Here is a 27,536-nt window from a genome sequence, read left to right on the forward strand (position 1 = left end):
AACAACCAGGGGACCATTGTGATTACTAGGAACCTGAGGTGTCAATATAGATGTAAACATGTCATTATAAATAATAGCATCTCATCAGGTATGCCATCAGATAAGAAAGAATGACACCGGTTTACTGTCCAACGGACAATAGAGTAATAGATACTATGAGGGAACCTGTTTTCAAATTAAAACTGATGTGATTTGCAAGGGTCATGTTTAATGTGAAGGTATTGAATGTCATACCCTATGGATGCTTTTGAGTTTATATATATTATTTCCTTTGTTGAAATGTTTTTCCAAGAAGTCAGCCAGTATACTAAAAAGTGGGAGTGTTGAGATAAGAGACTGTATAGGATTGTTAGTAACTGTCTAACTGTGCATATGACTGTTTACACTAGTAACTGTTTACCTGTGTAGACAATTGTCTCCACCAGTGATTGCCTTGGTGCATATATATCTGTCCCCACTGGAGGGCGCTCTGGGCGTAGCCACCCAGGTATTCTACCTTAGGGCAACTATAAAAGGAAAGGTGCCCACCCCGTTCGTTCTCTCCCCCTTAGTCTCTCAGTAAGAGAAGACTCATGTACAACTGCTGCTTATATGTGACTAAAAGAAGCCACGCCAGTTCAGGCACAAGATAGAAACCATGCCTCTTGACCACATTATTGTCGCCCTAAAGTGAGTTCTGTTAACAAAAGTCATCGCAGAATTCACAAAGAATGATCGGAGGATGGACTTCATGTACAAATAAGGTAGGAAGTGTGCATATTTTTAGCATTATTTTGTATATTTGTGTATTGCATTGTGTGTGTGTGTGTGTGTGTGTGTGTGTGTGTGTGTGTGTGTGTGTGTGTGCGTGTGCGTGTGTGTGTGTGCTGTAGTAATCAATGCTATTGGGTCTGTGCTAAATGATACAGTGAATGCAGAGGTTTTCTAGCATCAGATCAGATGTTGTTTGTAGGCCTGTTTGAAGTGTGAGATGGAGGTTATTGCTCTTATGTGGAATGGGATCTCGTTCCAGATTTTGCTGTTTGTGTGGAAGAATGATCTTAGTCCATAATTATTTGTGTAAGCCGGTACTGGAATGAGTGCATGTGGGATTGATGTGGTGATACTTCTTGACTTGTAGCCTATTGTGGCTTGGCAGTAAAGCTGTGAGTGTTGGAAGTGTTATTTCTGAGCATAAAATAGAACTTAGTGGCTAGATTTTTTGTTTAGTTCTGAAAGGTTGTAGCAGGGAAGTGTGAGAGTGCAGTACAGTGGTGAGTCCAGGATGGACATTTACCATGCATTTTATAAGCTCTTTTTGCATGAAATTGCAAAAAAATTGCATGTAAATGTGTTTGAAACAGTGAGGATGAGAAATGGTCTGATCTTGCTGTAAACAAATAGTTTTTGATTTGCCTTATTGACTAAGCTATTGTTGTGATGTGTGTAAGTGAGGTGTGTGTCAAGAGTTACTCCAAGGTATTTATTACTAGTGCCTGTTGTCTTTAACTGTAGTGTCTGTCTGCTGTCTTCATAACCACACTGTGTCTGTACTTCTTTATTACATTTTATTTATCTCTTCCGTCCTCCCCAATTTTTGAACTCACCAGCCACTACTGACACACACATTGGGGGATGTTTTATAAATATTATATAATATAATAATTTGTGCTTCACCAAAAAATTTGGTCAGCAGCCGCCACTGGTAGAAAGATACTACTATACTATATTACTATAATGTAGTAATTTACAGAGTAGGGCTTTCTAAATATACAGATACCAATTATTACTGCCCCTGTCAGCCAGAGAACCCAGTGGCCCTTATCATATAGAATACAGTGGTGAGTGCTGTAGCTAGCACTGTATATTATATTCCCAGTGTAATCCAGTCCTGAAAGCAGGTTTGATAAGCTCCTACATGGTTTGATTTTAAATCTTTATTTCCAACAACAAAGCATTAATCTCTACAATGAAATGGGAAGAAATTATTAAAAAACAAAAAACAAACAAAAAAGAGAAGTCCTACATAGTAGTGAAGTAATGCAAATTGGTCAACAATTTGGGTGCTAGGTTGGGTGCTACACAATGGTGGTGAAGGGGACAATTTCCACCCTACATTGTAAAGTGCTTTGAGTATCTATAGAAAAGAGCTATATGTTGCTAATGCTAATAAATGCAATGATCATTAATTCATACATTTGTCATTTCCATGTACATTCAGCCTCCCCTAAAACATACTCACCTTAGCTTTGGTGATAGATGTGTGGTCAGAGGTTGGACACAGCTGTCAGTGTTGTATGTAGGGGTTTGGTCACATCGAGCTGCCAGCCTTATAGATCTGACCTGATATCAAACATTCGCTCGGTCCTCAAGAGACTCAACAGTGCGACCACAACTAACTTGTGATTAATTTCAGGAGAACCAAGGCATCAATGGCATAGATGTGGGATTAAAGGTGGCTGAAGGCTAAATTGAAGGTATCAAGGATATGGAAATTCAAGGGATTGTCTTGAACCGTTAGAGGAGGCATTGAGCTGTAGTGTTTACAAGTCATCAAATATGCAGTAGTTAAACTTTTATACTAGATAGATAGATTTTAGTATATGATTTTTCAGTTGGAGTTGGGCCATGATGATAAAAAATGAATGTGATAGACACTGGATGTACTGTAAGTAAGATACTGTATAGGCCTATAGTATGACTTCTGACATAGTCACCATCTATATTTCCTGATGTGTTGTTGTGATATGTCATCATTTTCTGAGCACACCTCGTACGCTGCATAGTATATGTATTTGCTTCAAAGGACATTACAGTCCTCTAACATCCGCTTTAGCCCTTTAACACAATGAAACAAGGAAGCCTCGAGTAGCTAAAATACACTTTAATCTTGCGTTCAATTCACAATTATTACAATAGTCAGAATCCTAAATAGTTTTCTTTTTCTTACACTCACAGTGTCACGTAATGAAATGTAAAGACGTGTTTTACAATCAAGGCACAGGACAGCCATGGACAGAGAGGATGGTGGTAGTGTTGGCAGAGATGGGGGGTTAAGACTCTTTGATTCTGGCCTGAAAGTGAAGGAGGCAGCTGAGCTGTTGAAGTATAAGTTGAAGGTCTTGCTTCCGGCTCCCAGGAACGGAAACAGAGTGTGAAACAAACAAATCACTATCACTAGCATTCCCACCGTGCCACCGGTGTGCTATGTTACCTTCATTTGCACGACACGTGTGTGCGTGTGTGTTCTAGGGCTGACCCCTATTAGTCGACTAATTGATGGGAAGGAGCCGTAGTCGACTGCCAACCTCTTAGTCAAAAGAAAAAAAATTATAATATTTATTTTATTTTAAAATTAAAAAAAAAAATTATATCATTCTTTCCAAAAGAAAAGAGGCCTAGAAGCGTGGCTAACGCTAATGGCATGCATACCAGCGAGGCTAACTGCCTAAGAAAACAGGCACAGAGGCACTGAAAGACGATTTCACCCATCTCTAATGAACACACTAGACTAGACAAAATTCAAGATGTATCCATCAGTGGACCAATTGCATGCTTTTGCAGAGGACAATAAGCCTTCCGTTGACTCCTTCAGACATTAAGCACCCCCCACAGCCCAAATGGAATGATAAAAAAATATATATATATATACTTTAAAAAGAAAAATAAATAAAAAATATTCATAGTCGACTAATAGTCGACTATCGGCTAATTTCGGCCAATCGAGGTCGACTATCCAAATCCTTAGTCGGGGACAGCCCTAGTGTGTTCTCATACCAATTGGCTAAAAGGGGGCGTGGCAATAGGAGTGGCTTATCGCAGAAAAGTCACAACTATTGCAAATGTGCGCTTGTTCTGTAGTAACTCTACAGACGTGACTATAGGTCTCTGGTCCAGCACAGTCTCTGCTGCCACCGCCGATGGGGGAACACAGAGGAGATGGAGCAGGGGAGCTCTATAGGCCAAGAAACTGAATTTACAATTCATTCTCATTCCCGCTTACAAGTAAAAATACCCCAAATCTTCCCCATTGCCTGGTGATGGTATTCATAACAGATGGTATCTCGTTCTGTTATAATGTGCAACGATGAAACACAGGTAATAAAAGTCTGCAAGACATCAGTCCGGGAGTGGAGATGCTGATGCGTTTTAAGTGATCTCCTCATTTCCGGGTGTTTGCAGGTGGATTGGGAGCGTGGTCACCTGAAGAGAGGAGAAACATCAAGTGGTTGGTTAAACCTGCTGCGCTCCAAATGCTTGCTGGATTCTTCCCCCCTGACAAAAAACAAAGCTCCTATGGCTGATATTTATAGACATCTCTGAATGTTAAGGAATTCTTACCGGTCACTGATTAAGACCAGTGTTACTCAAGTGTTTCTAATGACTTTTACTTACAAACACAACTCCTGAGAGGTCAAGGGAGTCTGTCAACGACCTTAATGCTGAAGGGATTTTCAGCCCACAAACACAATCTCAGGACAGACACTTTAACCACAAGGCCACTGAGCCTCTTGAATTATTTTTGCTCAGGTCTTGCTCGTAAAAGAGATCCTTGATCTCAAGCATTTTACCTGGTTAAATAAAATGCAGTAGGCTACACTTGAGCAAATAGAGACAGAACTAGGAGGTATGTACTGTAACAGCATGACATTAGCTAGATGTCCTACGAGAGACTGCAATTCGAAACTGGCCCCTGTAAATGTCCTAACACAACCCCCTCCAATGTACAATAAATGTCCTATTAAACCCAATAATACACGAGACCCTCTTCTTGGGACCAAGTAAGGTTTCGTTGATAATCCAAATGTACAGTTACCCCCACCCCGCCTACCCACATTGTACACATGATCTCAATAAGGTACTGAACGAGATCAGTGGCAATTCACTGTCAAATATGCAAAGAAAAATCATAATTCATATTCTCCTTTGTTTCATCACAATTTAACCAAGCCTAGTAATAGACACAATATTTCTGACACTGGGAATACATTCACTGAGGTCCATAGATGAAGAATATGCAAATGGTCCTTGTAGAAGTGGAGCAATATTCCATTTACTTAGGTATGTATTTTAGGCGGATTTTCAGAAAATAGGGCTCCGGGCTTAAGAGGCCAAGTATACTTTTCACATACAAGGAATTTTCTTTGGACGTTACTGGTGCGACATTAGCAGACAGATATTAACAGACAGATAATACAATAAAGTGGTGGAGTAAAATAAAATGAAATATGAGCTAAGTTAAGCACAATAGAATAATATATTTATGAAATAAAATATAGGCCAGGGCTGTACGACTGTATAAGAGGTTGAATAAAATGATGTGGGATATAAACTAAATTAAATATAGCACAATGGATATAGTACAATTATAAGTAAAAATAAAATAGGAATATGCCAGGGATGGGGGAACTCAACCAGAGTTACTGTTTACACCAGTTTCTTCTTGTACAGTACATGGGCTGAACCCATAACTAGTTTTCAGTTCTTTTTTATGTGTATAGCTCGTGATACATCGTTTGAGTCAGTCATTTGAATGATGTGGCTACAGTGTAGGACAAACCTGATCTGTGATGTTTAATTACAATAGTACGTATGATTACAATCTGTGCATGCAAAATGCGTACATAAATACATCTATGTATGCTTATCCATCATTCCAAATGTTGTGCAAAAGTGCAACGTGTAATCTACAATTAACATGCAAATCTGCACTTTACAATTCAAGTGCAATAAAAATGAGCACTTTAGCAGTCTGGCACAAGCACCGGTCTCTCCATATCACTCATATTGTGATGTCATTGTCTGTTTCATCTATTGTCTGTTTTTTATGGTTGTGATGTTTGTGTAGTTTAGTCATGTGTACTTGTGTTCTGCTCTGTTAACATTAACCTGCAAATGGACTAGAGATGGCTATAATCTGGCATATTTACATGAAAATGTTCATGAATATGTTCATTAAAAGTATGAATAGCGGTCAGGTGGCGTAGCGGAGATTGCGTTCGTCACCAACCCCGGAGACGCTAGGATTCGCCTGTTCATATCCAGCTCACAGCTCCGGGGGTGTCACCAGCTTGGCTGGCCGTTCACACTAATACAATTGGCAGTATTAGAGGGTGGGAGAAGCTGGCGGGGTGGGTCCGGGTCGTTGTAAACAGCGACTCCTACAGTTCGGTCAGGGCGCCTGCTAAGCGCGGATAGGATCTAAGTGGGATAGTGTGATCCTTCCACACGCTACGCCCTCTCAGTGAGAATCCGCGCTGCCAGGTGAAAAGAAGCGGTTGATTGGCTGGACGTGTGTCGGAGGAAGCACGTGGTAGCCTCCACTCTCCCAGACCGACTGTGGGGGGTAAGTGCGCAGTGACCAGGAAGGGGATTGGGGATTGGGAATTGGCATAACGACTAACATTGGGATGGGAGAAAATCGGAGGAAAAAGGAGGGGGGAAAAGATCAATAAAAAAATATATATATATATGAATAAACTGGAATTTCTGTATGGTGCATTTTGCTCTGTGGGATGTCCCAGAGAGACCAAAATGACATCATTGTGACTAGCTTCCTGAACATGGACCACTGGAAAGGAGGTTTCTCAGAAATTAATCACTGTGCTGCAATGGGAATTGCAAAAGCCCTTTTTACATTTAACATTTAGCTGACGCTTGTATCCAAAGAGACGACAAGTTCTGTACAAAATGTCAGAAGGAAGGGTACAGCTCTGGCAGCTAAGGGTAAGTCAAATTATTTGTCAGTGTCAAACTTGAGTGCCGTGTTGCGTCATGCCCCATATGCTTCATGCTTTTATTTAGTCCTATTTGGGAGTTGTGTGACTTGATTTCCCAAACGTTGAGAGGAAATAATTAAACATAAAGATAGAAAGCCATTCATACTGGTGATCAAATGCAGAATTATAGCATTTTATTTGACATTGTATTTAGAGAAAATCCTACCGGTATATGGGCTACCGTTAATGCAAATGTTATTCCATGGAAAATTAATAAAGAAAACCTGTTCTTGTGTTGTGATATATAATCCCTAAATAGGCTTTGACATTTGACAACTTAATTTGGTGTTAACTTGAATTGGTTTGACCTAAATGGTAAATGGTTCATTTATATAACGCTTTATCCAAAACACTTTACAATTTGTTCCTCACATTTTAGTAATTCACTCACACATTCACACACCGATGGCAGAGGCAACCATGCAAGGTGCTAACCTGCTCATCGGGAGCAGTTAGGGTTAGGGGTTAAGTGTCTTGCTCAAGGACACTTCGACACGCTGCCCGGGAGAAGCGGGAATGGAACCGGGAACCTCCGGATTACCAGACGACTGCTCTACCTCCCGAGCCACTGTCTCCTCACTCATCAACCCTCCACAAACACTAGTTCTCAGCTTTGGTCACATTGCTTTTCTCTGTGGAGAATCTCTGTGTTTTCTTTTTTAGTTGTATTGGTGTAAACCTCTGGAAGGTGGGCTCACTCCTGCTCACGTACAAGTCCCTCCATCCTCTGGCACCTCAGTACCTCACTGACCTCCACCCCCACACTCAGTCACGGTCCCTGTGGTCCTCAGACATCGGCCAGCTCTCCATTCCCCGAACCAGACTGCGGACCTTTAGGGGCAGAGCTTTTAGCGTGGCAGCTCCCACCCTCTGGAACTCCCTCCCCACAGAACTCCGCAACGCCCCAACTCTGGACTCTTTAAAAAAAAATCCTCAAAACCCACCTCTTCAACATGGCCTTTGACCCCTAATTTTCCTACATTGAATGTTGTTTTTTCCCCTATGTAAAGCGGCCTTGGGTTTGTATGAAAGGCACTATATAAAACAAAGTTATTATTATTCTAATTACAGTCGTACCGTAACATCTCGAGCGTGTGCAGATCTTCACATGGGGCTGTATCTTCTCCGTCTGCCGAACGCCTTGGCGCCCACGTAGGTGGGGACGAAGTCGCTCTTGCCCATCCCTCCGGATCGACTGAGGAAGTCGGCCAGGCGGTGGGTCACGCACGTGGCCGTGTTGCACCCGCGCTTCACCAACGTCACACTGAGGGGAAGGGAGATCACTTGTGTTATTTAGAATATGTCACAAAGGATGACATTTGATTTACAGGACAATCAAAAAGAAATGAAGTAGTGATGTAGAAATATTTCCATTGGATCAGTACGTCATTTTCATTATTATAAAAAAAAAACGACAATGTTAGTCGTTATGCCAATTCCCAATCCCCTACCTGGTTGTTGCGTGCTCTGCCCCCTACCATCGGTCTGGGAGGGCGGAGACTATCACATGCTTCCTCTGACACACGTGTAGCCAATCCCCACTTATTTTCACCTGGCAGCGCGGACTCTCACTGGGGGAGTGTAACGTGTGGAAGGATCACACTACCTCTCCCTGATCCTTCCCTTGCTGTGCAGGCGCCCCGACCGAACTGTAGGAGTCGCTGTTTTTACAACGATCAGGACCCACCCACGCCGGCTTCCCACCCGCTACCACTGCCAATTGTGTGAGTATGGACGGTCGACCAACCCGGAAGCACCACAGCTGGATTCGATCCCACTGTCTCTGTGGTGGTAGACAGACGCTTAGTCCGCTGCGCTACCCGGCCGCCCTGTCGTCATTTACCGGAATGCTTACCTTTTTCTTATTACGTTTTATTTTCATGATAAATATACGTTTTGACTCTCAAATGAATAAATGTTTCCTTGGAATAAAAAGGAAAAACATTTTGAATGAAAGAATATGAAAGAAACATGCATATGAAAGTTCAACATGAAAGAAAAGTTGTATATTATTTATTATGCATGTTTTTTGTGTAGCCTTCTAAGGGATACAGTACCACACAGTACAAGTGTAAATACCGCCTTGTCTCAAATAATTTTTTCCCCCCACAAATTAGACCTGAAATAGTGGGGTCGTCTTATATCCAGGTCTTTCTTTCTTTCTTTCTTTCTTTCTTTCTTTCTTTCTTTCTTTCTTTCTTTCTTTCTTTCTTTCTTTCTTTCTTTCTTTCTTTCTTTCTTTCTTTCTTTCTTTCTTTCTTTCTTTCTTTCTTTCTTTCTTTCTTTCTTTCTTTCTTTAACCAGATAAAAAAAAACAAAAAGGCATTGAGACAAAATCTAATTTACAATGCTGACCTGGCCAAGAAAGCAGCAACGTTTCCACAATGGTAAACACAACAAAAACATATAAAACACAGAGAACAACACAACAAAAAGCAATCACTACATTGTGCACATTTGGAACAATAAAAAACCAAGGTACCATACTTATGAGCAGCTGGTGGTAAGGACCTCAGATAACATCCGTTTAAAACTGGCTAAAGGAACAAGTGCCATCAGTTTGAGGCTTGACTGAAGGTCATTCCAAGACCAAGGACCAAAATAAAAAGAAATAAAGTGCGGTAAATCCTTCTAAATAATCTGTTCTATTATTATATTGTATTTTTTTGCACAATCGAAGGCGGGCATGGCCACCTTCATTTCACTATATGTCTTGTGTATATGTATGTGACGATTAAACCTCTTGAATCTAATTGTCCGTACCTCATAATGATAGAAATATGATTACTATTAGACATTGTAACAAAGGGAAATAAAAAAAAAATGGTTTTGTTATTATCAACATTTCCCTGTAGTCGGTTAGGCAAGCATGGGATCCACACATACGTCAGCAATCTCATGTCTGAATGAAGCCGGATGGGTAGGGATGTTAATGAAAGCACAGAGATAAGCCAGGCGGCCCACGGGAGCGGGCAGAGAGGCGGAGTCCCCATCGTTTGCATAGCGCTCAGGTATATATGGCTTCACTTCCTGCCAGCTGTGCCTGATCCCACGTTGGTGCGATAGGTTTGTAGTTTGTGAATATCCTGGGCTAGCTTCCCCAGCACACAGGTGGACATGGGTCTATCCGGTTAGGAAGAGACAGACATGCAGATGTCCTGAAATTAAAAGTTCTAGTTCTTCTCTCAGGGAGACGGTTCTTCCCTCAGGGAGATGGTTCAGAGCAAGTAGATACAAGAGCAACTGCTAAAAGCGTTCAGCTAAATGGCTAAATGTAAAATTTTAAATACCAGCTCCAATAGGCACCCGAAGATATTCTTTTCAACCAAGGTGCTGCAGTTTACGAGTCACGCTTCAGGTCTATTTCACAACAACAAAATTACACCCGTCATGCATCTCATTCGTACAAACCATTGTACAAAGTCATTGTCTTTGACTCATATGACCGAATGCATTCCATTGCAGGCACATTTATAAAAAAAAATATATTAAATGATTAGGTCCATGCATAAAATTATTTCGACAGGGAATCAATCTCTTTGTATAAATCACACTGTATACCTTGTTTCTTAAAATAAGCACCAAACTTGAAAGCTGTTAAAAAAAAAAGCTAAAGGAAAAACAAGTTGTCATATCTTAAATAAACAAGCAACAAAATCTTAAAGTTATGGAAAGAAGTAATTTAATGTAAATGAGCTGGGCAATTATTCCAGTCAGATGGTGCCTGAAAGTTTGTCTTTCAATTCCTTGAATATTCTAGGAACAACAATGAGTGTCTACTAAGGGAATATAATGATCTAAATGGAACTAAACACTGTTTTAAGGGAATATAATGATCTAAACAGAACTAAACACTGTTTTAAGGGAATATAATGATCTAAACAGAACTAAAAGCTGTTTTAAGGGAATATAATGATCTAAACGGACCTAAGAGCTGTTTTAAGGGAATATAATGATCTAAACGGTCCTAAGAGCTGTTTTAAGGGAATATAATGATCTAAACGGAACTAAGAGCTGTTTTAAGGGAATATAATGATCTAAACGGACCTAAGAGCTGTTTTAAGGGAATATAATGATCTAAATAAGAGCTGTTTTAAGGGAATATAATGATCTAAACGGACCTAAGAGCTGTTTTAAGGGAATATAATGATCTAAACGGAACTAAGAGCTGTTTTAAGGGAATATAATGATCTAAACGGACCTAAGAGCTGTTTTAAGGGAATATAATGATCTAAACGGAAGTAAGAGCTTTGGATAGTTAAAGTGAATGCACTTGAAATCTCTCCTAGAATGAAGTGGTAAGCAGTTAAGTGTATCATACACAAAGCAATGACCACTCAGGACAAATCACAAATATTATTATAAGCTATACATTTAAAGGCTCCGGTCCGCTTCCACTCTTTCCCTCACTGTCCCATCATCCAAACTTAAAAGTCTTGGTGACCGGGCTTTTTCACGAGCTGCACCCAGACTGTGGAACAGTGGAACACCCTCCCTCAGACGGTCCGTGACTCTCCCTCACTCTCCACCTTTAAATCCCGACTCAAAACCGACCTGTTCTCCCAAGCATACAACCTTTCTTATACCCATAACCACCCTCCTCCAACCTACCACCTCCCCTTCCCCTTCCTGTATACTTTCTCTCCCTCTCCTGCCCCCCCCCCCCCCCCCCCCCCTCCCTCCCCTCGGCTTCCTTACTTCCCTGACTGTTCCCCTACTGGACCCTGTATCTGTTGTTACCCGTGGTTGTATGTCCTCTGTCCTCATACTGTTGCTTATTCCCTGTGGTTCTTTGTTTCTTTGTTCATTTGTTTTTGCTCATTGTCAGCGTCTTTGGGTTCTTGAAAAGCGCTTTATAAATCAAATGTATTATTATTATTATTATTATTATTATTATTATTATTATTATTATTATTATTATTATTATTATTATTATTATTAGATGCAATCTGAGGTATTCTGATAATGATATCACCATAATTAATAATAGGAAATAAAAGCTGTTGAACAATGTGTTTTCTCACTGTAAGAGAATGAATGAATTGACCTGTATAGTATTCCAAGACTGGCTTTCAATTTATTTCTAATAAAATCAATATGAGACCTAAAGGAAAATTCTGAATCAAACTAAAGACCCAAGTATTTAAATATGTCACCTGTAATAAGTGGAGACCCATCATTAAAGGTAATAGCTAACTCTGTAGATGAATAATTGAGATATCAGAGTCAGATGTATACAGAACTGTGTAATCTGCAAACTAAACAAAACAATTGGAACACAATTTTGAAAGATCATTAATAATAAAGAAAATAATAAGTTCCTAAAATGCATCATTGAGGAACACATTTTTCAACAATTAAGTGATCTGATTGATTATGATTAGAAGAAACACACTAATGACTGTTGGGAAACACTAATACCATAGAAGAGCTTGCCATTATAAAATAGTTAAATCAAAGTGAAATCATTAAATAAATAACCTGCACATTGATCTTTATATAGAGATGAAAGTACATTGTTGGTAAATTTTACAAGTGCAGTAGTAGTAGAAATATATTTTAATAATTGGTTAAAAATGTACTTCTCAAATGTTTTAGTTATAGTGCAAATAATAGTAGTCTATAAATATTCCTTTAATCCTTTAAAAAGTGGCATAACCTTTGCACATTTCCATATGGGTGGAAATTCACAGTTGGAAAGTGAGAGATTAAATAGATGAGCAAGTAGGAAAATAACTACTCAAGAAGCTAATTGTATAAACTTAGTCTCTAAGCCATCAGGTCCAGCAGAACAGCCAACTTTTAAGGTAGAGATAACTTCCATAATTTCAGTAGGTAAAATACATCTAAAAGAAAATGACCCACTTGTAATTGAGGTACTACAATGATCAAGTATAATTACAAACAGAAGAAAAATGTTGATTTAAAGCATTAGCAAGGCAGATCTGTGAAGGAACATATTCACTGGGACTAAGGACTTCTTAAGGATTACTAAAACCTAAACTTAAACCTGAAAAACAGGAACAAATGAGTGTTGAGTGATAAGAAGAGCCATACCTGTTTCCTTCAGTAGCCTGTTGCTCCCTCTCCTCTGAGGTCATCTGCACGAACTCTTTGACGATAGCGCCGAGTAACCTCCGGGCTTCATGGTCCGTTAGCGTGACTTGGTCTGACGTGGACTCCAAACTGGTTCTGGAAACAACACAGTGGATCAGATTACAATTATCAGACTGGTGAGGAAGAGTGTTGGGGCATGAGACAAATACAGTTGAGTTTTATTAATACTATTTAAAAAAAAAATTATAATAATAATAATAATAATAATAATAATAATAATAATAATAATAATAATAATAATAATAATAATAATATAATTATTTAAAATAATACAATTAGTTTTATTGTATTTCTAGAAAAAATGTAAGTCACAATTTTGAGAATAAAGTCAAATTGTATTCTATATTTTAAGAATAAAATAAAAACAATAAAAAGTGTAGACTGGCACTGCACCAACATTGGGTTAAAAATAGCACAGCTGGGCCAGCTAAACGCTATTGCCTCAGTAAGGAACACAATAGCACAGTTGGGCTCAGGAAGGGAAACGAGCCAAACTCCAAACAATCTGCTAAAAGTGTTCCTTTTAAAAGCTGACTGGTGGCCAAGTTGTGCTTTATGACAAGATCAATGTCATTAGAGCAGTGACCAAGGTCTCTCAGTGTAGAATATGAAACGTCCAGAGTGGAACAACCAGTATGACCGATTACACGCAAGGAATTGCCTTAACACGGAGACATCTTATTGAATTGAATTACTTCAAAATAGAAAATATAGAATACAAAAAAATAGAAAAAGATAGCTTGGGGACTTCTCAAAGACTATTAAACTATTTGATGATACAAATTGCGCAATTCTTTCAATAATGCAATTAGTAAAAAAAAATATTTCTACAATTTATTAAAAAGAAAAATTATATATATATTATTATTATATATATATATATATATATATATATATATATATATTTTTTATTTTTTTTTTTCAAAGGTTTTAGGAATCATTCATATAGGACCTCACCTGACAGGAGCGGCGTGTGTGCTGTGTATGTGACATATGAGCAGGGCATAGGCAGCGAGGAGAGAAGCGAGCCTCACCATGGTCCCCTGTGGGAGAGACACACAGCACATCCAAGGCTATGATCAAAACATGTTCTTCATGGACTCCATGCAGGTTGAATTCCTCCAGCTGTGACCTCTTCTCTCCTCCATTCAGACGAAACCATCTTTCACCGTATCCCCTCTCTCTCTCTCTCTCTCTCTCTCTCTCTCTCTCTCTGTGGACAGTGGACATTATACACTTTATCAAGCCCTCCGGACCACGTTTCAACTAACTACAGTGAGTTAATGAGTTAATGCGGTCTGTCTTTCTCTCGCTCTCTCTCTCTCTCTCTCTCTCTGCAAATTATTCTCTTCTCTTATTAAAAAACTACCCCTTAACCTTACAAGCATTTTAGGCTTCTATAGATGCTGAACTCTCTGCATCAGAGCTGGAGTTTCTGTAGTAGATGCATACTGCACATTTTGAGGAGGACGAGACATGAGTGATATACTGATATTAGGGGCTCTTGCCAGCGACTAACGCAGAAGCCCTGTCCATTAGTGGAATGAGCTGCAGTCTGCCCTCGTGTTGAATGAATGACAGCACTTCATCTGCCCTTGAGAAACCAACTAAACTGCATCTCGCCACTGAATCACTTTGAGGTCCAATAAACCTATACAGCAAACTGTTTACAATGTACTAACTGTACCGGTCCTCACTGTATCACTGCCTGATTACCACAACAGTGTCAGTGTGCCATGCACAGTACCATCACGTTTAAGAAGAAAGAAAAAACAGCAACTGAGGAAAAAATATTGTCTCTTACTTACCTTAAGTTTAAGGATCTTCTGGTAAACAAGGATAAAATGATATGTATTCAAGTTTAAAGACGCACTTGTGAATCTGTTGAACACTGTCACAATCCAGAGTCTTATATATGTACCGGTTGGGGTTTCTGACTGTATAGGTGCTTCATCATTTCCCTTTAGCCATTCAGAGATCTTGGCTCAATCTCTTAGCCAATCAGGACTTCTCTATTGGCTATAGTAAGCCAATGAAGGACAGGGTACACAAGTGACGTCAACCCCATGGCTAGTGTTCCATTCACAAAATCCATCCAATAATTTCCACCACTTGATAACACAATTTGCAATGAGGTCATTCATTAAACAGAGTATACATCAGGCGTACAATTATCCAGATATCACTATAGACATTTCAATGATCAATGAGCAAATGTTCCATATTCTTCAGAAATAAATTGGATTAGCAAGCAGAGCCATCTGCTGTGCATCCACTTATATTACATCAACTATGATTCTAGATCTTTAGTGACCATAGAATGTTTAATAAAATAGTAAGTATTATTTACATAATCAATTCCCAGATGCCATTCCTTATATGGGCATAGCATCCTACTGAATCCTCTGTGAATCAGGCATCTCAGTAAAGTGGGCTGTTGTAGCAGTGGCCAGTTCCTCAGGGCCATTACTCAGCCGTTGGTCCCGGGACATACAGTACTTTCCAATATCGATGGGTGATTAATTTAAGATGTATCGTAAAAGAAGCCCGCCCCCAGAGTTCTCTTTTGCGTCATAGAGGAATTCCATTAATGAGGATGAGCCTTTTAGTGGTATTGACCAACGTGCAGGCCCGGCTATACTGTATGACAAAGCAACAAAATCAGAGATATTGGATAGGCTGGTGGTGGTCCACCATCCACGCTGTCAAAGCTCTATGCGCTGTCAGAAGCTGGTAGTGTGTACGTTAGGTAAATACTTGTGACACTCACTGCACAGAGAGTCGGACGATGTTTGACCGCCAAACGGCAAGAGGATGTGCGTTAACCCTTAAGAGACCCACGTAGACCTGTTTTTGTCTTTTTAAATGGGGGACAGGGGATCTTTAGATTAGATTAAAAACGTATTGTACAATACATAATACAAATATTATACAGCACGGGTACAGTACGAAAAGAGGTTTGGCATCCAACCGGAGTGCAAATGTAACAGTAATGTGCAATAGTAATATACAATGTACAGGTTAATAAACTGGGTATAAAATATATAGATATATACTTTAGGGAGAGAGAGCAGGTCATGTCTCATAGAAGTGGTAGGCTACACACACATCACGATTGATGTATACGTCATGCAGATGCAGCTCAGCCCTGTGTGTTTTTTTCTAGTCATAAATCCGTAATAAACATTGTGTTTTGGTCAGGCGCCCATTCAAATGTAAAACGTTTAGATTGTATAAGGGCTTAGAACATTATGATGGAAGTGTATGATGGTCATTGTCATGCTCGATTATGTCTCAGATGTTTCTGGGTTGATGCCATTTGTTACACAGATTTGGTGCAGGTTTTAACCATTTTTGGCCACTCCAGAATTGATAAACATGGTCAAAAGTCCCTCCGAAATACAGGTACCACATTAAAGGATGGGTATTATATTCCTGGACAAGGGATTGTGACTGTACATAATGCAGTGATTATGATGAACCAGATATTTATGAATGGCCTTGTGGCTCAAGTTGGCATTCCTTGTTTAAAACTTTTAAATCAATATATTCATCTTTTTAGTAGGGCTGGGTATCGAAATTCGATCATTTTAAGGTATCAATCGATACCATTCATTACCTAAGTAGTTAATCCCATCAGTGTCAGTGAGTTTGTCTTCTGTTCAACAATCCAAAATCATCCAAAATGTAACAAAGCCTCCGATTGGCTCACACAGCACATGACTCTGCAAAGTAAGGTATTGAAGAAAGTATCGTTTTGGTAATGGTATTGAGTCCTATGTATCGGTATTGGCACCCAGCCCTACTTTTTCTCATCCCAGGGAACTCACGCTGCCTCGAACCAGAGGAGGATACAGATAATAATTTCCTGAACACTGGAGACCTGCAAGCATGACTTGTGACATGATGCCCTGCACAGAATAAGGGGGGTGATGAAAAAACCATAACATTGTTAGTAATTAACTTATAAAATAAAGCTGCAATGGTAGCCATACTTCGTGTCCAAATCAAATGAATTTATTATTTGTAAAGCCCGCAATCACAAGTTAATGTCCCCATGGGCCGGACAAGTCTTCTTTAACGGTCTGTCGGCGGACCGCAAATGACATCATGTCATAAATCAATCTCTCCAGATTGTTTGACAAAAGTATGTTTTTTTTCTTATTTTTTTTCAAACGTATTCAAGTATAAACATCATTCATAACCATGTCACAACAGCATTTATAATGTATATTATCATCAATACGTTAGTTTAGGAATAGGTTAAAGTGTTATTAGACGGGCGACCGGGTAGCACAGCGGACTAAGCGTCTGTCTACCACCACAGAGACAGTGGGATCGAATCCAGCTGTGGCACTTCCGGCTTGGCCGACCGCCCATACTAACACAATTGGCAGTGTTAGCGGGTGGGAAAGCCGGCGAGGGTGGGTCCTGGTCGTTGTAAAACAGCGACTCCTACAGATCGGTCGGGGCGCCTGCACAGCAACGTCGGGTCCTGGGAGAGGTAGTGTGCTCCTTCCACACGGTACACTCCCCCAGTGAGAGTCCGCGCTGCCAGGTGAAAAGAAGTGGGGATTGGCTACACATGTGTCAGAGGAAGCATGTGATAGTCTCCACCCTCCCAGACCAAGAACAGTAGGAGGCAGAGCACGCAACGACCAGGTAGGGGATTCGGAATTGGCATAACGACTAACCATTTCGTTTTGGTCAGGGTTATTTCGCGAGAGGCGACCATTTTGGAAAACTTTGAACCATGGGAATTGTAGTTTTTTGGCAGCCATTTTGTGAAGGACATCGCTAGCTGTCGATCTGCGTTGGAATTTTTCAGAACTACACTTCCTGAAAGCCTCTATGGGGTTTCAAGCGTCATACCTCTGTATGAATTTTTTTAATATCTCTTATTATTCGGGATAATAAACCACAACACGTAACGTTATTGCATTATTTTGAAGCACAGTTAGTTTGTCTTCCCTATTTTTAGCATCCAGCAACAAATTGAAATTAGTTTCAAAACGGTTTCACCCTGATCAAAATAAAAAAGTACAGTAGATTACAGTAGATTTCATTATCTGTTCTTATGCACACCTGGTGATTGTAAAGTTCTGGGTTTCTGTCCTCTTCTAGGACTAGAAACCCTACCGCCTTTCTGGAGTACTTCACCCTGTTCTATGTTATTGCACTGATTGACTGTCACCTCTGGTTTGCTGTCACTAATTGCTGCGTGTGGTATGTTAGGAATGTGGCTATATAGTAATCTCCTGTTCTCCGTCTCTTTCTCGGATCTTCAAACAGTACCTGTGTGGAATCAGCCACAGGACAAGTGCTGGAACCTCTTGTCGCTGTTGTTATGATTTAGTTCTCTTCCTTAAGTATATTCTCAGTTGACGCCTGGCGTCTGTTTTGTTATCGTTATAGTATCCTTGCTCTGGTGATTCTTATAATAAAAAGAACACACTTTTTGAGAAGAGCAACCACATCTCTGTCTCCTTCTTCCTGCTACAATTGGAACTCAATTCCTACCTTGAACCGTAACAGAAGATCCAAGCTACCATGAGTTCCACAGAAGGACTTCGGGAAGAAATGGAGGCTCAGAGGAACCAACTGAGGGTCGTCATGGAATGCCAGCTGGAAGTAAGCGTCGAGCTGGGTCGTCTGGGAGACCTGTCCGTCGCTTCCCAGGGAACAGCAGATTCAGCGTCAGCTGCCGGCGGGGAGGGAGGGCGGTTACATCCAGTTGGTCGTGAAGAGACCCGAGAGCCACAGCTGCCGCCGCCTGATCGTTATGGAGGAGCTCCGGAGGGTTGTCGTGAGTTCGTCACCCAGTGCTCTCTTGTGTTTCAACTACAGCCTCGTACTTTCCTTACTGATGTGTCTCGTGTTGCCTATATTATCACTCTCCTCACAGGTCGTGCTCTTTCTTGGGCCATGGCAGAATGGGAGAATGGGTCAGCAATCTGCCGCAGCGCGGATGCCTTCACCCGGGAGTTGCGACATGTGTTCGACACCTCCCGGGTGATTTCCATCTATGAAGCCAGTGGGCGGCTTACGTCCTGCCGGCAAGGCATTCGCTCTGTGGCAGATTACGCCAATGACTTCCGCATCGTGGCTCGGGAGGCGGCCTGGCCGGAAATACCATGTTGTGTGTTGTTTGTGCAAGGGCTCTCTGTGCGGATGCAGGATGAGCTGTCCTCACGGGAGCTACCCGAACAACTGGATAACGTCATAAACCTGGCCATAAGGATGGACAATCGCCATTGGGAGAGGGAACGCGAGAGGGGAGCGTCGACACAGGTACTCTTCCGCCCTTCTTCCGGTGTCGAACCAGCATTACATTACACAAGAGAGAGCCTGGGTGACGAGCCGATGCAACTGGGCGCTCTGAGCCTGTCTGACGCGGAGAGACAGAGGCGAGTCGACCAGAAGCATTGTTTCCGTTGCGGCCACACAGGACATCGCTTCGTTAACTGTCGGGGGGCTCGCTAAGATTGGGGAAAGTTTTAGCAGCACATGCAGGCGCTGGATTCTTTTTTGTAGCAAAGAAGGATGGTAGCCAGAGGCCGTGCATCAATTATAGGGGATTGAACAACGTTTCCATCAAGAACCGTTACCCCCTGCCTCTCATGGACACCGCCTTTGAGTGCTTACAGGGGGCGCAGGTCTTCTCTAAACTTGACTTACGTAATGCATACAACCTGGTCAGGATTAGAGAGGGAGACGAGTGGAAGACTGCATTTAACACGCCCAACGGGCATTATGAGTATTTAGTTATGCCCTTTGGTTTAGCTAATGCTCCGGCAGTTTTCCAAGCCCTGGTTAACGACGTGCTGCGGGATTTAATTGGGGTGTCAGTCTTTGTGTGCTTGGATGATTTCCAATTTTTTTTCCTGCGATATGGTGCAACACCAACAGCATGTTCATCAGGTGCTACAGCGTCTCCTCAAGCATCAGCTATTTGTTATGGCAGAGAAGTGTGTGTTTCACACTGACACCGTTTCCTTCCTGGGCTTTGTGTTGACGAAGGGTGATCTTCGCATGGATCCAGCCAAGGTGAGTGCAGTCTTGGACTGGCCACGCCCTTCGTCGCTCAAGGAGTTACAGCGGTTTTTGGGCTTTGCACATTTTTACAGGCATTTTATTCGCAATTTTAGCGCCTTAGCCAATCCTCTGACAGATCTCACTAAGGCCTCTCTCCCTAGCTTTGAATGGTCACCTCGGGCAGAGTTTATAGTGGAGGTGGATGTCTCTGATATCATGGTGGGGGGGGGGGGTGATCTCTCAGAGATGCTTAAAGGACGGGAAAGTGCATCCTTGCTCTTTTTTTCCCTGTGCCGGCTGTCTTCAGCCGAGCACAACTACGACGTGGGTAATCGGGAGTTGTTGGCAATCAAATTGGCACTGGAGGAATGGAGACATTGGTTGGAGGGCGCGGCACACCCTTTCATTGTTTGGACTGATCATAAGAACTTGGCTTACATCAAGGGGGCTAAACGCCTTAACACTTGCCAGGCCAGGTGGGCGTTATTCTTCACTCGATTTCGATTTACCATCTCCTACTGGCCTGGTTCCAAGAACGTCAAGCCTGACGCTCTGTCACGCCAGTTTGACCCCCCGGACCGGGAAGAGAAGCCCCATCGTATTATTCCACAGGCCCTTATTTTGGCTCCTGTGTCATGGGGCATAGATAGGGTGGTAAGATCGGCTCTGGCACGGGAGCCCGATCCCGGTGGGGGTCCTCCGGGGCGGATGTATGTGCCCAAGGCCGCGCGCTCGTGACTGCTGCAGTGGGCACATACCTCCTCACTCACCGTCCACCCTGGGGCCGCCAGAACCCTGGAGTTTATCCGTAGGAGGTTCTGGTGGCCTACAGAGGAGGGGGATACGCGTTCCTTTGTGGCGGCCTGTCCGGTGTGTGCGCGTAGTAAGACCTCTCGCCGCTTCCTATTCCCAAACGTCCCTGGTCGCACATATCCCTGGATTTTATTTCTGGCCTTCCCCCGTCAGATGGGTTCACTACCATTTTGGTGGTGGTGGACTGCTTCTCCAAGGCGGTCCACTTCATTCCCCTTCCCAAGTTTCCCTCGGCTCGAGAGACGGCTGACCTTGTGGTGCAGCACGTCTTTCGTTACCCCCTGCCTCTCATGGACACCGCCTTTGAGTGCTTACAGGGGGCGCAGGTCTTCTCTAAACTTGACTTACGTAATGCATACAACCTGGTCAGGATTAGAGAGGGAGACGAGTGGAAGACTGCATTTAACACGCCCAACGGGCATTATGAGTATTTAGTTATGCCCTTTGGTTTAGCTAATGCTCCGGCAGTTTTCCAAGCCCTGGTTAACGACGTGCTGCGGGATTTAATTGGGGTGTCAGTCTTTGTGTGCTTGGATGATTTCCAATTTTTTTCCTGCGATATGGTGCAACACCAACAGCATGTTCATCAGGTGCTACAGCGTCTCCTCAAGCATCAGCTATTTGTTATGGCAGAGAAGTGTGTGTTTCACACTGACACCGTTTCCTTCCTGGGCTTTGTGTTGACGAAGGGTGATCTTCGCATGGATCCAGCCAAGGTGAGTGCAGTCTTGGACTGGCCACGCCCTTCGTCGCTCAAGGAGTTACAGCGGTTTTTGGGCTTTGCACATTTTTACAGGCATTTTATTCGCAATTTTAGCGCCTTAGCCAATCCTCTGACAGATCTCACTAAGGCCTCTCTCCCTAGCTTTGAATGGTCACCTCGGGCAGAGTTTATAGTGGAGGTGGATGTCTCTGATATCATGGTGGGGGGGGGGGGTGATCTCTCAGAGATGCTTAAAGGACGGGAAAGTGCATCCTTGCTCTTTTTTTCCCTGTGCCGGCTGTCTTCAGCCGAGCACAACTACGACGTGGGTAATCGGGAGTTGTTGGCAATCAAATTGGCACTATAGGAATGGAGACATTGGTTGGAGGGCGCGGCACACCCTTTCATTGTTTGGACTGATCATAAGAACTTGGCTTACATCAAGGGGGCTAAACGCCTTAACACTTGCCAGGCCAGGTGGGCGTTATTCTTCACTCGATTTCGATTTACCATCTCCTACTGGCCTGGTTCCAAGAACGTCAAGCCTGACGCTCTGTCACGCCAGTTTGACCCCCCGGACCGGGAGGAGAAGCCCCATCGTATTATTCCACAGGCCCTTATTTTGGCTCCTGTGTCATGGGGCATAGATAGGGTGGTAAGATCGGCTCTGGCACGGGAGCCCGATCCCGGTGGGGGTCCTCCGGGGCGGATGTATGTGCCCAAGGCCGTGCGCTCGTGACTGCTGCAGTGGGCACATACCTCCTCACTCACCGTCCACCCTGGGGCCGCCAGAACCCTGGAGTTTATCCGTAGGAGGTTCTGGTGGCCTACAGAGGAGGGGGATACGCGTTCCTTTGTGGCGGCCTGTCCGGTGTGTGCGCGTAGTAAGACCTCTCGCCGCTTCCTATTCCCAAACGTCCCTGGTCGCACATATCCCTGGATTTTATTTCTGGCCTTCCCCCGTCAGATGGGTTCACTACCATTTTGGTGGTGGTGGACTGCTTCTCCAAGGCGGTCCACTTCATTCCCCTTCCCAAGTTTCCCTCGGCTCGAGAGACGGCTGACCTTGTGGTGCAGCACGTCTTTCGGGTCCACGGGCTGCCAGTGGATATTGTGTCTGACCGGGCCCTCAGTTCGCCTCCAGGTTCTGGAAGGCATTTGCCTCCAGCCTCGGCGCCTCCGTCAGCCTGTCGTCTGGGTTTCATCTGCAGTCCAACGGGCAGACGGAGCGCGTCAACCAGGATCTGGAGGGGGTTCTGAGGTGCTACATTGCCGGCGTGGGCTGAGTATGCACATAATACCCTTCTCTCATCCTCTACAGGTATGTCTCCCTTTCAGTGTCAGTATGGTTTTCAACCTCTGTTTCCCGAACAGGAGCGGGAGGCTGAGGTGCCGTCGGTCCAGGCCCACGTGGCTCGCTGTCATGGGACGTGGAACCGGGTTCGGACGGCGCTACAGAAAGCCTCCGTTAAGGCTCAGCGGCAGGCTAACTGCAAGTGGCGTCCGGCTCCGTTTTTTTCCGTCCTGGGCAGCGGGTTTGGCTTTCCACCCGTGATCTCCCTCTCCGGGTGAAATCCAGGAAGCTGGCCCCTCGCTTCATAGGCCCCTTTAAAGTGCTTCGTCGGGTGAACCCTGTGGCTTACAGGTTGCTGCTTCCAGCTTCCATGCGGGTTCATCCGACGTTCCATGTGTCCCTGTTGAAGCCATTCCTCTCACCGCCCTTGTCCCCGCCACTTCCCGCAGTTCCTCCGCCCCGCATCCTTGACGGTCAAACTGTCTACACGGTGCGGAGGATCCTGGCTTGTAGGCGGAGGGGTAGGGGGTTTCAGTTCTTGGTGGATTGGGAGGGGTACGGGGTAGAAGAGCGTTCCTGGGTGCCTCAATGGGATATCTTAGATCACAGCCTTATTTTCGTCTGCTGCATCCCGAGGCCCCTAGGTGAACGTCAGGTGTTCGTCGGGGGGAGGTACTGTAACATTCTGGGTTTCTGTCCTCTTCTAGGACTAGAAACCCTACCGCCTTTCTGGAGTACTTCACCCTGTTCTATGTTATTGCACTGATTGACTGTCACCTCTGGTTTGCTGTCACTAATTGCTGTGTGTGGTATTTTAGGAATGTGGCTTATAGTAATCTCCTGTTCTCTGTCTCTTTCTTGGATCTTCAAACAGTACCTGCGTGCAGTCGGCCACAGGACAAGTGCTGGAACCTCTTGTCGCTGTTGTTATGATTTAGTTATCTTCCTTAAGTATATTCTCATTTGACGCCTGGCGTCTGTTTTGTTATCGATACAGTATCCTTGCTCTGGTGATTCTTATAATAAAAAGAACACACATTTCGAGAAGAGCAACCACATCTCCGTCTCCTTCTTCCTTCTACAATTGGAACTCAATTCCTACCTTGAACCGTAACAGGTGATACTAAATCCAAATTGAACTCGGCCATTTGAAAGATAATATATATATATAAATGTGCGTATTGGCTATAATAAGGTAATTTATACACCTGCTATTCTATATTCTATAATAATATTTTAAATTGCATTGGTCCGGATGGGAGAATTCAGTACTGTATCTACAGAACCTTCCGTTTAATCATCTTCCCTTTATTCATTTCCTTAGATTTTTTGTACACATGATCTCAAGAAGGTACTGAACGAGATCAGTTCTTCATGTCTGGTTATTATAAGCCTGGTGTTATTCACTGTCAAAGATGCAAAGAAAAATCCTAATTCATATTCTCCTTTGTTTCATCACAATTTAAGCAAGCCTAGTAATAGACACAATATTGCTGACACTGGAAATACATTCACTGAGGTCCATAGATGTCCCTAGATACCAAGCAGGGGCGTATTTAGGATTGTAGGAGATCCGGGGCTTAGCCCAGATAGGTGCCCGCGTTAGCGGGCACGGATTTTTTTTACTTCGACACCACAACCTTTAACTTATACCACCACCTTAAAGCAGACAAAAGGCATTAGAGAACACTTAAATTCACACCCTTTAATTAATGAAGCAAACTATAATAATAATTAATAATAATAATAATAATAATAATAATAATAATAATAATAATAATAATAATAATAATAATAATAATAATAATAATAATAATAATAATAATAATAATAATAATACACTGTTTGTATAGCACCTTTCATACAAGAATTGCAGCTCAAAGTGCTTCACAGCAGTACAAAAAGACAGGCATAAAATGAGCACAACATTGGCAGATCAAGAGCAATGCATAAAGTGCAAACATAAAGCATAAAATAGATAGCAGTAAAATAGACAAAGTCAAGGTAAGACATAAAACATTAAATCACATCGTTTTTCATATTAGGATCTAAGATCTAGGGTTAACTCGCCGAACGTTGAGCGGCAGGACCCCCGAAAACCAGAGTATAGTCGGGTTTTCATCGTTGTTTCTTTTATTCGATATTTCCATTCATAAAGACATGCCGGCAGCCTGTGTTATCACATATCTCAAAAGCTATGTTTCTAAGGTGGAAGAATTATGTTTTTGTCAACTTGTTGATTGTGATTTAAAGCTTAGGTCTGAGTCTACCATAACACCAAGACTTAACTCACTCAAATACAGTTAGCAGCTGGATAGACTACAGATGGAAATTAGCTTCTGCTAAATCTGGTGCAAACATATTTTCATGTAACAATGATTAATTGTAAAAAAAATATATATATATATATATAATATATATATATATTTTTTTTTGAAAATAGATTCAGGGCTTTTCAGAAAACATTCTGGGCTTGAGCCCAAGTAGCCACCCCCTAGCCCCGCCCCTGATACCAAGTATATGCAAATGACCCTTGGAGAAGTGGAGCAATATTCCATTTACTTAGGTATGTATTTTAGGCGGATTTTCAGAAAATAGGCTCCGGGTGGAAGAGGTTAAACAAGTCAAGAAGAAACATCACAATAAATCAAGAACAAAAAACCCACCATGAAATCCAAAATAAATGTAAAATAAATAAATGCAACACTCCCAGACTTACCCCAGCGAAGGTAAGGAAAAACTCACTAAAAACCTAGCAATATGAAAAAAGTGCCACAGGCAATGTGGAGGAGACAAACCTTAGAAGGACCGTTCAAGAGGAGATCTTGGATGTCGGTGACAATAGTGTTGCTATCGATGATCGATGGGTGGAGAATAAAACAGGCAAAATAGTTGGTATGTATGTGTACATATAATTATGTGTAATAAAACACAAATATGTTTAAATAGAATAGAGCTAAGAACAACAACAACAACAAAAGAGAAAGCATAGGAAAACGAGCGATAAATTGGAAATAGGATAAAGGCTAATGAGATTTAATGTCAAGGCTTGGAGCTCAAAATATCAGTCATATTCCGTTTGCACATGAGTATGTATTCCGTTCGGTGTTGTACATATCCTAGGTGTTTGGTGTGAGAGCATCCGTTGGATCAAATACATGAGCTCATGTTTATTTATTTCTGACAACAATGTGAATTATTAACTATACCCTTTATACACTCAGCTCATACAGTACATTACTATTTCCATGATACTGGCCACCGATGTTTGCGTTGTGAAGACAAACAAGTCTCTCCCCAAATTTTGAAACAGGAGACAGTACGTCACAATGACGTCATCGAGAGACAGACCCTGGAGCAGCTGCGTTGACTGTGAGTGGGAAACAAGAGACAGCACATCACGATGACGTCACAGAGAGACTGACCCTGGAGCTGCTGCGTTGACTGTGAGTAGGACATTTACACAGAATGTTTGTGTAGGCTAGCTCCCTTTCTTCCAACATGGCTGCCTGTAACCACCATAGGTAACCACTTTCAAAATAAAAGTACAGTACAAAAATATGTTTGGCATCCAACCAAGAGTGCAAATGTAACAGTAAAGTGCAATAGTGATATACAATGTACAGGTGATTAAACTTGGTATACAATAAATGAGTACTACTGAGTGTAGTGCTAATCAGATGTATGTATAGAGCTGTAATATGAATATATACAGTGATACAGGTATAAAGACAGTATGGTCGTAGTAATACTGGCCAGACGTGTAACTAGTTAGAGTAGGTAAGGGATATACAGTATAAAGATATAGATAGTATAGTATCTACAGATGTGTAAAATGATTATGTGCATGTATGTACAGACAGATGTGGATATATATATATACACGGTAAGAATAAATATATATAAATATATATGGTATATACAGCAGTATTGTACATGCTATCATACAGAGTTATATGGGTTATATGTAGGTGTATAAGTAGGTATATCAGAAGGATTATATGCAACCCTAATAACACACAAATTTATTACATTTGTGTTGATATATTTCTCATACCGAATTGGCACAAATATAAGGCAGTGTTTTTTGCCGCAAATTCCACTTGAAAAAGTGCTGTTCTATAATAGTTCTATGTACTGACCAGTGACCACAGACGGATAGTTCTATGCACTGACCACAGGCATGTAGGATAGTTCTATGCACTGACCACAGGCATGTAGGATAGTTCTATGCACTGACCAGAGACATGTAGGATAGTTCTATGCACTGACCACAGACAGGGTCAGAGCGGTGGCCTAAAAGTTAGAGAAGCGGGTTTGCGACCGGAAGGTCGCCGGTTCGATCCCCGGGACCGGCAGGAACACCAACCGCTGAAATGCCCTTGAGCAAGGCACTTAACCCCCAACTTCTCCAGTGGAGTTTCTCAGTGGCCAATGGTGTCGACTGTGGTTGTACTGGGCAGCTCCCATGTGTGAATGGAACTGTGTGAATGTGAAGCAGGGCATTCCTGAAAAAGAGCATCTGTGCTCAGCGAACCTACCCTGGGTAAATAAAAGGTTAAACATGTAGGATAGTTCTATGCACTGACCAGAGACATTTGGGCTGTGGGGGGTGCGTAATGTCTGATTTAAGTTAAGTTAATTTAAATCAGACATTGTTTTAATATTTAAAAAGCTTCTACTATGCTACTATGCCTATACAACTACCTCCTATGCTACTATGCCATTGCCTATACTACTATGCACCACTCAGAGTTTGACACTGTTTGACAAACAATACCACTGTGTACCCCTTCTGCTGGTTGACTTGGAAAGC

The 27,536-nt window shown here is 42.3% G+C and overlaps 1 protein-coding gene across 1 annotated transcript; it reads right to left on the bottom strand.

Moving 5' to 3' along the window:
- Nucleotides 1-2,881: 2,881 nt before the first annotated feature.
- On the bottom strand, nucleotides 2,882-14,782 carry calca (calcitonin/calcitonin-related polypeptide, alpha). The gene is made up of 5 exons (XM_084337988.1): nucleotides 14,684-14,782; nucleotides 13,833-13,918; nucleotides 12,816-12,950; nucleotides 7,836-8,022; nucleotides 2,882-4,182 (listed from the first exon to the last, which is right to left on the bottom strand). The coding sequence occupies exons 2-4, from the start codon at nucleotides 13,910-13,912 to the stop codon at nucleotides 7,863-7,865; spliced, it is 375 nt and encodes a 124-aa protein (XP_084194114.1). The 5' UTR covers nucleotides 13,913-13,918; nucleotides 14,684-14,782; the 3' UTR covers nucleotides 2,882-4,182; nucleotides 7,836-7,862.
- Nucleotides 14,783-27,536: the final 12,754 nt, after the last annotated feature.

This window comes from Notolepis coatsorum (genome assembly GCF_963971535.1).
Source record: "Notolepis coatsorum genome assembly, chromosome: 2".
Classification (NCBI taxonomy): Eukaryota; Metazoa; Chordata; class Actinopteri; order Aulopiformes; family Paralepididae; genus Notolepis; species Notolepis coatsorum.